Raw genomic sequence first — 11,623 nt, 5'->3', positions numbered from 1 at the left:
GGACATCAAATTAGTGGTAGATGAAGCTCAAGACTTCATGATGATTGTTGGAGAACTTAGGTCCAAAGAGGTTAAAATTGGAGATAACCTTATTTTTTTGGGCATAGTGGATAAACTTCCACCCTCTTGGAAGGAATTTCAAAATATTATGCACCACAAACAAAAGGAAACCTCTCTTGAAAGCTTGATAATGAAAATCCGCATGGAAGAAGAAGCAAGAGGCCAAGATGCACTGTTACAAACAGAAGAGAACAACATCGCATCGAAGGTAAATTTAATTACTTCGAATAATGCTACTCCTGAAACTCACAAAAATACTTCTTTAAAGCCTAAGAAGAAAAAATTCAAGAAAAATAATGGTAGACCTCTCAACAAAAATAATGGTGAAAATCACCAAGCACAAAATCAACAAGTTCAAGAAAAGGGACCATGCTTTGTTTGTGGCAAGAGTGGGCATATTGCTCGATTTTGCAGATTCCAGAAACGTGGTCCTAAACCTCAGGCAAACGTTACCGAAGAACCTTTTGTGGCGGTAATTATCGACATAAACATGGTTGAGAATGTTGATGGATGGTGGGCTGATTCTGGTGCAAACCGCCATGTCTGTTATGACAAAGACTGGTTTAAAAAATATACTCATTTGGAGGAGCCCAAAACCATCATGCTTGGTGATGCTCACACTACTCAAGTGCTTGGAAAGGGAGATGTTGAATTTGTGTTTTACCTCTGGAAGGATATTAACATTGAATGATGTACTTTATACTCCTTCTATGAGAAAAATTTTGATGTCTAGTTTTCTTCTTAATAAAGCAGGCTTTAAACAGATTATTGAATCTGATCAATATGTAATAGTGAAGAAAGGTATTGTTGTGGGGAAGGGGTATGCACCTTTAAATTTTTGGGGTGAAGCTTTCTTAACTACTTGTTATGTGTGGAATCGTGTTCCTTATAAAAAGTCTAAATTGACACCTTTTGAATTGTGGAAAGGTTACAAGCGAAGTTTGGGTTATCTAAGAGTTTGGGGTTGTCTAGCCTTTGTGAGGCTAATGGATCCCAAGATTACAAAGTTGGGTAAGAAAGTTACTACTTGTGCTTTTCTTGGTTATGCTTCAAATAGTACAGCCTATAGATTTTTTTAATCTTAAAGATAATATTGTTATAGAATCTGGTGATGCTATTTTTCATGAAAATAAATTTCCTTTTGATACTAAAAATAGTGGGGGTCAAAGGATTGAAAAAAATATATTTTGTCACTACCTAGTTCTTCTACTTCAACTTTAAAAAATAAAGAAGTTGTTGATTTTGAGTTAAGAAGAAGTAAAAGAGCTAGAGTAGAAAAAGATTTTGGTCTTGATTTTTATGTGTTTAATGTTGAAAGTGACCCTCTAACTTTGAAAGAAGCATTATCTTCACATAATTCTATTTTTGTGAAAGAGGCTGTAAATGATGAAATGGAATCTCTAATTTCTAATAAAACTTGGAAGTTAGTTGATTTACCACCGGATTGTAAAACAATTGGTTGCAAATGGGTCTTAAAGAAAAAGTTGAAACCGGATGGTTCTATTGATAAATACAAGGCTAGGCTAGTTGCAAAAGGTTTTAAACAACTACAAGGCCTAGAATTTTTTGATACTTTTTCTCCGGTAACAAGAATTACATCCATTAGACTTTTAGTTTCTATGGCTGCAATTTTTTATTTGCAAATTCATCAAATGGATGTAAAAACTATTTTTCTAAATGGAGATCTAAATGAAGAAATTTATATGGACCAACCCGAGTGTTTTGTTGAAGCAGGCCAAGAAAGCAAAGTATGTAAACTTACTAAATCCCTATATGTCTTGATACAGGCACCAAAACAATGTCATGAAAAATTTGATTCCTGCATGATTGAAAATGGTTTTAAAACAAATGAGTCTTATAAGTGCAGATATCATAAGTCTTGGAATAATTCACATGTGATCATTTGCCTATATATTGATGATTTGTTGATCTTTGGCTTTAATATGAATGTTATTGATGAAGCTAAAAATGTTCTTAGAAGCCATTTTGATATGAAATATCTTGGTGAGAGAAATTTTATTCTTGGAATAAAAAAACAAGAACATGGGAGGGGATTTTCCTTGAACAGTCACATTATCTTGAGAAAATTTTGAAAAAATATAACTTTCATGATTGCAAGCATGTTGCTACTCCTTTTGATTCAAGTGTTCACTTATTTCTTGTTGAAAGTGAAAATGATGTAATAAATCAAAAGGAATATGCTAGTATAATCGGAAGTTTGAGATATGTGACTGATTGCACTAGGCCTGATAATGCATATGCAGTAGGAGTATTTGGCAGGTTTACAAGCAAGCCAGGTAATAAACATTGGCATGCTATAACAAGAGTTATGAGATATTTAATTGGAACGAAAAATTGGTGTTTGTTCTGTACAAAATATCCTGCTATACTTGAAGGCTTTTGTGATGCGGATTAGAACATTTTGTCAGGTGATTCCTGTTCTACAACTGGTTATGTCTTTTCTTTAGGTGGTGGTGCTGTTTGTTAGAGATAAAAAAAACAACTATAATTTCTAACTCTACCATGAAGGCTGAACTAATTGCTTTAGCTTCAGCTAGTGAGGAAGCGAATTGGTTAAGAGATTTATTGTTTCAAATTCTTTATTTTGAAAAACTAATTCCTCCTATTTTAATTCATTGTGATAGCACCGCTGCAATTGGTAGAGTTCAAAACCATTATTACAACGGTAAATCCAGACCTATAAGGAGGAAACACAGTAATGTAAGATCTTATTTGACAAATGGTACTATTAATGTTGATTATGTCAAATCTTGTGATAATCAGATCCTCTTACAAAGGCCTTAACAAGAGAAAAGGTCTGGAGCACATCGAGGGGCATGGGATTGAAGCCTACAAATTCTTGAGTCATATATGAGGAAACCCAACCTGGGGACTAGAGATCCTATAACCAGGTTCAAAGGGAAAAACTAATCATATGATGACTTGTTGTGAAAAATGCACTATTTTTTCCCCTCCCTATGATGTGAGTGCATTATTTTCTGTCGTTTGTGAAGGTTGAGTTGATAAAACTCTTAATGAATATCTGTAGCCCGTATGGGTGTAGTGTTAATCTTACAGGAGCACTCTCGACAGATATCACATATGTGATGTGTGGAAGTAGGTCGCTTCTTACGAGAATGGGGTTTATTCTCAAATGCACTCATGAAACCGGGATAGTACATGGCCATAACGTGCTGGCTGTTAAAGATCATGTCAACACCTTGATTATTATGTGTGAGCAGTGATATTTTATTTCCCTTAAGCAGTCATAGTTCAAGTCTGCGACCACTACGACTCTGGAGTAAAAGTTATTGTTTCACTAAGTGGACGTTCAATGCAGAGCACACCTTCATTATGCATAGTAGTCTTCCTTCAACTGATATACTCTCTTATCTAAATATTAAAATGAGTAGGGAATTGTTAGGTTATTAGCATTTTAATATTAATATTTAACATATTAAATTACTTTATTTTGGAGTTATAAGAATGAACATTTGAATGGATGACTTCTACGTCATCCATTAGCATTGGTTATCCATCAATGTATTTCATTCTTAATTCCTCCATTACTCTTTGTAACCTATGTAAACCTATGTAACTCCACATGTAACTTATGTAACCTATGTAACTAACATTGTAACTTATTTAACCTATGTAACTCATATTGTAACCTATGAAACTCCTAAGGCCGTTATCTTCACTATTTACTACCTCCCTTATCTTCTTATTCATTGCTAGGAAGACTTCTTGTAGTATAAATAGTGGTAGTCTTCATTTGGTTTTAGAGACACACAAAACACAAGAGAAAACAAAGAGTGAAAGAGTTAGTCTAAAAGATAGTTCTTATTAGTTTAAGGGAGGTGTTCTTTTTTGTGGAGCTTTGGACTCAACTCTTGTCCAGAGTTGTTGAGTTATACTTTGTGAAGGCTATTTTATCCCGGAGGGGACAAGTCAAAGAGGACTACATCTAGACCGGTGAAAACATTTGCTGCAGTGGTCTTGAATCTCCTTAAAGAGAGCGAGATATCCGCGCCTCAGCCTGAAGAGATTAATTTCTTCATTTTATTTTCAATTGTAATCTTGCAATTTTATTATCTTGTAAGTTTTTCACTAACATATATTAATTGTTTACAATTTGTTTCTGAAATATAAATTCCAGCAAATCTTAAATCGTAATATTTATATTTTAAATCTATTAATAAATACATTTCAAATCGGTAAAAAAATCTTTTTCATAAAGTAATATTTTAAGGCAATAGCAGCAAAATATTAAAAGAAATTTATTTATGAAATAAAATGATATTCAATATTTACTATTTGTTATTCTTATATTAGAGGTACATTCCATTTAAATTAATAAATAATTTGCAAAAGTATGAGTAATGAACAATTTAATTAATATATATTAGTGCTTCAATAGAGCTTTTGTTATATGTTCTTGTTACATTTCTCTCAAACACAACTGCTCTTACATTGATTTTGAAAATAAATAAACTACATCCTGTTCACATTATAACATATTCATGTCCAATCAAATATATGAAAATTTCAATCCAGATCCTTGAAGCTTTTGTTCAATAATCTCATTGAGTTTATCCTTCATCTCGACAGTAAAATAATTCTTCCAATCTCCAATTTCCCCTCGACGAAAGAAATTTTTATTTGCCACTCCAGCCGATAATTTTCCATTTGTATTCACCTCCAAATTTCTCAAATTTTCAAAGCTGCACACTCTTAATATTTCATCCACAACTCCACAATTTTCTTCCTCATTTGAAAATGGACATTCCAAGAATTCAGCCAAGCGTTTAAGTTGAATTTTAGGCTGCTTTTTAATTTCTTCATACATCAAGAAAATTACTTTATCAGGATTTTCTAAACTCTCTCTCCAATAATCCAACACATGATTCCAAAATGGTCCATAAAGACTCATGCCCTTACAAAAATGATCAAACATTTCCTCAATGGAATTGGTATCTTTGTAATTGTCAAGTCTTAAATTATTCGCAAATTGCCACATAGAAATAAATGTGTCCCTTGGATTCCTACATAAGTAAACAATTTTGGTTCTTGAGTTCCGGACTGATTTTGGCAATGAAGCAAAGGGCACATGAGTTGCCATGAGTCTAGGTGAAGTAAACAAGGAAAAATCAGGAACTTGGCCATCAACATATAGATCAAGTTCCAAGAACAAAACGAGGTCATGAGGGTTCTTGACCAGTAAAGGGTGATCTTGTTCAAAAATAGGATTGCTCTTTCGATTTACTAATGCAAATAAAAGTGATTTTAACCAAACAGTTCCTGATTTTGGAGTTGTAACTAGTATGATATCATCATCTTGAGCTTGAAATTGTTTTTGACATGCCATCACACCTTGAGTTGCTCTTGATGATGACCAAAAACCTTGATAATTGTAGATAGTTGATTCCATCCATCCTTTTTCTTTAGGTAGGGTAGAGAGAAATTTCTTCCACTCTTCACTTGAAAACTCTTGTAAATATTTTGGAGGAGAAATTTTAGATGTTGTCATTGTTTTGAATTGAGTGGTTTCTTCACGTTTGAGATTTATATAACTTATATAAAACACAAGTAAACTTAACATTCACATGAATATTTCAGTCATACACTACATGTGAGCTCTCTACTTCATGTTTTTCATGTCTTAGTATTAACAACTTTTAATTCACTTTTCTTGTTATTCTTTATCAAGACTCAAGAGTGGTGTTATTAATGTGAGTTTCTTGCAATAATTAGAGAGCCACATCACACTTCATGCTATATTTTTGCGAGTGCAAAAATAATTTATCTTCAAAAAGGTGACTCGTTATCCTATCATATTTATAATTTAATTTATTATTATTGTTATTATTATTGTTATTATTACTATTATTATTATTTTTATTATTATTATTACTATTTTTATAATAATAATAATAATAATTATTATTATTATTATTATTATGTATTTTTAGCTTCTTAGAAACTCTTAGAATTAGTAGTTTAAAGTAGATGTTCTTGTGATGATGACTTCCAGGTTTCGGGAATAATAGATGTTGAATATTGATAGTTATTGAATTGGTTTTATTAATGAGTTTAAGTCTTCCGCATTATTTTCTGTTGTTATTACATTGAAATGTTAAGGTTTAGATTGGTTGGTTCGCTCACATAGAAGGGTAAGTGTGGGTACCAGTCGCAACCCGATTTGGGTCGTGACAAACTAGGTATCAGAGCATTAGGTTCGTTGGTCTCATCACACAAGAACAGGTCTAGTAGAGTCTTAAGGGACGGTAGGGGGACGTCTTTACTTTTCCTTGAGAGGCTATAAGACTTTAGGAAAATTTCACTCTTTCATTCTTTCTTTCGTGCTATTACTTGGATCCAATTGGTATCTAGGTGATACAAATTGGTATCTGACCATCTTCACTCTATTTCGCAGATGGTTAGAACTAGAGCAACGACCGCGCCAGCAGCGACACCGGCCAGACAAGAAACAACTGAGCCAGCCCTTGGGGCTGTGGCTCGAGGAAGAACAACGGCAAGAGGCCGTGGTAGAGGTCGTGGGAGGACGTCCTCTAGGGGAAGAGGACGAGCACCTAGCCCATCTGATACTAGGGCAGTGACTCCTCCACTGACTGAGGAGGTAATAAGAGAAGGGGAGGATGGGGAAACTGAACAAGTGCAAAATGAGGAAATGCCACCCCAACCTACCCCAGAGATGATCAATCAGGTTCTCGCCTATCTCAGTGGGTTGTCTGATCAGGGCCAGACACCCCCAGTGTTCTCTGCACCAGCACCTCAGGCTCCGGAGGTACAACACGCGGCTACTATGGCTCCCCGCATGGATGTTCCATTGGAAATAGGCACGTTTCCATGTCTGACTACTGGGCCTATAATGACAAATGATCAGCATGAACTTTTCAGTAAGTTCTTGAAATTGAAACCTCCAGTCTTCAAGGGTGCTGAATCGGAGGATGCTTATGATTTTCTGCTTGACTGTCACGAGCTACTACACAAGATAGGTATAGTAGAACGGTTTGGTGTTGAGTTTGTGACTTATCAGTTTCAAGGGAACGCCGAAATGTGGTGGCGGTCACATATTGAGTGTCACCCAATAGAGGCACCACCTATGACTTGGGCCTCATTCTCTAGCTTGTTTATGGAGAAGTATATCCCCCGGACTTTGAGGGATAGGAAAAGGGATGAGTTCCTGAGCCTAGAGCAAGGTAGGATGTCGGTTAATGCTTATGAGGCTAAGTTCCGTGCACTATCCAGATATGCCACTCAATTATGTTTCAGTCCCCAAGAGCGAATTCGCCGGTTTGTGAAGGGGTTGAGGTCAGAATTGCGGATTTCGGCCTTACAGATAGCGGCAACGGCAAAATCCTTCCAAGAGGTGGTAGACTTTGTTATAGAAGTGGAAGGAGTGAAGCCAGACGACTTCACCACAACATCGACATCAAAAAGGCTTCGAAAGGGAGGTGAGTTTAATGGTTCTTACACTAGAGGACAGGGTTCGGGAAGTTACTCAGTCCGACCAATTCAGTCTTCACTACAGACTGTAGTTGGGGGACCACCTCAGACCGGTCAACACTTCTCCGAGGGGCATATGATCGACTCCAAAGAATGTTATGGATGTGGGGAGATTGGAAATATTAGGAGAAATTGTCCCAGACCAAGTTATAGACCCCCAATAGCTAGAGGTAGAGGTGGTCATGGTAGAGGCCGTTATTTTGGAGGACGTGGTGGTCGAGGTAATGGTGGTCACCAGAACGATAGAGGTAATGGGCAAACTGGGGCCACTACATCACAACATGGTAGGGGCAACGGACAGACGAACGATAGGGCCCATTGTTACGCTTTCCCTGGCGGTCTGAAGCGGAGGCATCTGATGCTGTCATCACAGGTAGTCTTCTGGTTTTTGATTGCATGGCTTCTGTATTGTTTGATCCTAGATCCACGTTTTCTTATGTATCTTCCTCATTTGCTAATGGTCTAAATTTACATTGTGAATTACTTGATATGCCTATTCGTGTTTCTACTTCGGTAGGTGAGTCTGTGGTAGTTGAAAAGGTGTATAGGTCTTGGTTGGTGAACTTTGTGGGGAGCAACACCTATGTAGATTTGGTTATCTTAGAAATGGACGATTTTGATGTGATTCTGGGTATGACTTGGCTTTCTCCGCAATTTGCAATCTTGGATTGTAATGCTAAAACGGTGACGTTAGCCAAGCCTGGGACAGACCCGTTAGTGTGGGAGGGTGACTACACTTCCAATCCGGTCCGCATCGTCTCCTTTCTTCGTGCTAAGAAAATGATTAGTAAAGGGTGTTTAGCGTTCTTGGCACATCTCAAGGATGACACTACCCAAGTACCTTCGATTGAGTCGGTTTCAGTAGTTCGTGAGTTTTTGGATGTGTTCCCTGCAGATCTTCCTGGTATGCCACCGGATAGGGATATTGACTTCTGTATTGATCTTGAACCCGGTACTTGTCCCATCTCTATACCCCCTTATAGAATGGCTCCCGCGGAGTTAAGAGAGTTAAAGTCACAACTTCAAGAATTATTGAAGAAAGGCTTCATTAGACCAAGTGCATCCCCTTGGGGTGCTCCGGTTTTGTTTGTAAAGAAGAAGGATGGGAGTTTTCGAATGTGTATAGACTACAGACAACTAAACAAGGTAACCATAAAGAACAAGTATCCTCTTCCCCACATTAATGACTTTTTCTATCAGTTACAAGGTGCTTGTGTCTTCTCTAAGATTGACTTGAGATCCGATTATCATCAATTGAAAATACGGGCAACGGATGTGCCAAAGACTGCTTTTCGAACGAGGTATGGGCATTACGAATTTGTAGTGATGTCCTTTGGTCTTACGAATGCCCCTGCTGCGTTCATGAGCTTGATGAACGGGATTTTTAAGCCATATTTGGACCTCTTCGTGATCGTATTTATTGATGATATATTGGTATACTCAAAGAGCAAGAAGGAACATGAAGAGCATTTGAGAATGGTATTGGAAATGTTGAGGGAGAAGAAGCTTTATGCCAAGTTCTCTAAATGTGAGTTTTGGCTAGATGCAGTGTCCTTCTTGGCACACGTGGTTTCTAAGGATGGAGTGATGGTGGATCCTTCTAAGATTGAGACAGTGAAGAATTGGGTAAGACCCACTAACGTGTCAGAAATAAGGAGCTTTGTTGGGTTAGCTAGCTACTACCGCCGATTTGTCAAGGGATTCTCTTCTATTGCTTCCCAATTGACGAACTTGACTAAGCAGAATGTTCCATTTGTATGGTCGGACGAATGTGAGGAAAGCTTTCAGAAGCTCAAGACCTTGTTGACTACCGCACCTATCCTTACCTTGCCAGTAGAGGGTAAGAACTTCATTGTTTATTGTGATGCATCCTATTCTGGTTTGGGTGCAGTACTAATGCAAGAGAAGAGTGTGATTGCTTATGCTTCAAGGCAACTAAAGGTGCATGAACATAACTATCCGACCCACGATTTGGAATTGGCTGCGGTGGTGTTTGCATTAAAGCAATGGAGACACTATTTATATGGGGTTAAGTGTGAGATCTATACGGATCATCGTAGCCTACAGCATGAATACTCGTGCCTGTAGCATGAAATGTAATGTCCCTCGTGAGGAATGTCAGTACAAAAAAAGGTAATGAATATGTAAGTCAATAGCATATGTAATTCGTGGCATCAAATGAATTTAAGTAACAACATATGAGTATATAGATCAGGAGAGAAGACCACCTTTATTTACTCTTGTGAGATGATGTAAGTAACATTTTTTGTATGTTATAATCTTTGTAGGGCATATGATACAAGTGACCAGTTGATCAGTAGTAGAAGAGGATGACCCGTGCTAGACATTTTAACCCCTGGGATGCAGTACTCATAATTACACAATTTCATATCGTTCCATGCTAGGCTTTCACCCCTGAGCAGCCACCCTTCTATACCAATAGAGATTGACCCATACTAGGCTTTCGCCCCTAAGCTGCCACCCGTAATTATATAAAAAAAATTCATTTAGATTCTTTAATCCTTCAGATTGTTGTTTATCAATTCAAAACTCTTTTGGGATTAATCTTTAGATAATTATAACTCTTTTGATATGTTGTTTCGGTGGTCATAATCATCTTGGAGATATGGAAATACAAACCAGTAGCAGAAGACATGAAAATAATACTTTGAGGCAGTAACAATGACATAAGGATCTATGTAACATCAACAGATTATTTTAAGAGCTTAGTGACACAATTGACTTTAATTGACTAGGAAAAGGATTCACCAAACTTTCTTTTGCAAATACCCAAGGGGGATAAGTATAGAGAAGTTAACATATAATGAAGTAGTTCTATGTACCTAGGATGGGGGAGGGGGGATATAATTAGCTATTTGGAGTCAGTACACTACTATAGTTTCTTTTACTAGGAATATATCTTAAAAGATTCACTTAATTGATATTAATTACATTTGTCAGATTTCATGCCAAGGAGTATGGAATCTAATAGCCTTACATACCTTATTTTCTGACCAATATCGCTATCATCATTCAGCCTTCCTTTTTGGGTGCTAATCTTAATTCTTGAAATTTATCCTCTAAACTTGTAGTTCAAGAATTCAAACTCTTCTTCAAACTTTTACTTGAAAATGAGACAATACTCAAGAACCCTAAGGTGTTTAAGGGCTGCTTGTTGAAGCCAAGAAAGACCAAGAATGAAACTTAAAGATTCTGAATATTTTGCAAGTTTAAAATGAAGAAGAATACTTGATATTTATCCTTTTAAAAGGGAGTTGACATGGCCGAATTTCTTGGCCAATTTTGGGCCATATATTGTCAAGTAGGTGACCCAACTACTTGGCCTTTTAACTTGGGACTTTTTGGAATTAAGATTATCAGGCCTTGGCTGTCCATTTTATCTTTGTTCTTTTATTCAACTTGGCCCATTTTAATGCAAGTAGGTGGTACACACTTGACCCAATTACATGGTAACAAAATGTGTTAGTAGGTGATCCACCTACTTGGTTTCAGTTGGACTTTATCCATATTGGGCCAATTGGCAGATTTGGCTGATAGGCTTTCTTTCATTTTTATTTCCATTTAATAGGTTTGCACTTCGAGTGAGACCATTAATATAGGCCTAAATCTGGTAAATCAAACTTGGGCCCTTTAACTATATTATAGCTCAAGTAGGTGATGCAGCTGCTAGATTAATTAAGCCAAGCAAGCAACTCAATTATTTAATTTTAATTTCTGAATGCTAATCCCTTTCCTTCAATTTTAAGATCAATTACCACTTACTATATTTACTTAAATACTTTTGCGATACACATGCTGAAACATACAAGGCATTACATCACCTTCCGAGCTAGTTTAAACCAACACTAATCTTATAAGAAACATGATCCCTCACCTACAGTATAAATCTCATAATACAAGCCGTTACATCCTTCCCCCCCCCCCGAAACACTCTTCTGCAAATGTTAGTTAGGTTGTCCAGCCTAAACAAGGTCAAGCCTCAGTTAGGTTGAACATATATAATTATACTTAC

The 11,623-nt window shown here is 36.7% G+C and overlaps 1 protein-coding gene across 1 annotated transcript; it reads right to left on the bottom strand.

The window, feature by feature from the left end:
• Positions 1–4,438: 4,438 nt before the first annotated feature.
• LOC101259576 (cytosolic sulfotransferase 5-like) lies at positions 4,439–5,586 on the bottom strand. Its single transcript, XM_004247205.4, has one exon. The coding sequence runs from the start codon at positions 5,489–5,491 to the stop codon at positions 4,592–4,594; it is 900 nt and encodes a 299-aa protein (XP_004247253.2). The 5' UTR covers positions 5,492–5,586; the 3' UTR covers positions 4,439–4,591.
• Positions 5,587–11,623: the final 6,037 nt, after the last annotated feature.

This window comes from Solanum lycopersicum, chromosome 9, assembly GCF_036512215.1.
Source record: "Solanum lycopersicum chromosome 9, SLM_r2.1".
Lineage (NCBI taxonomy): Eukaryota > Viridiplantae > Streptophyta > Magnoliopsida > Solanales > Solanaceae > Solanum > Solanum lycopersicum.
This window is presented reverse-complemented; position numbering and strand designations above follow the sequence as displayed.

What these genes read in the sequence shown, in the direction of transcription:
- LOC101259576 (XM_004247205.4), bottom strand. Translation starts at nt 5,491, where the DNA reads ATGGAATCAACTATCTACAATTATCAAGGTTTTTGGTCATCATCAAGA.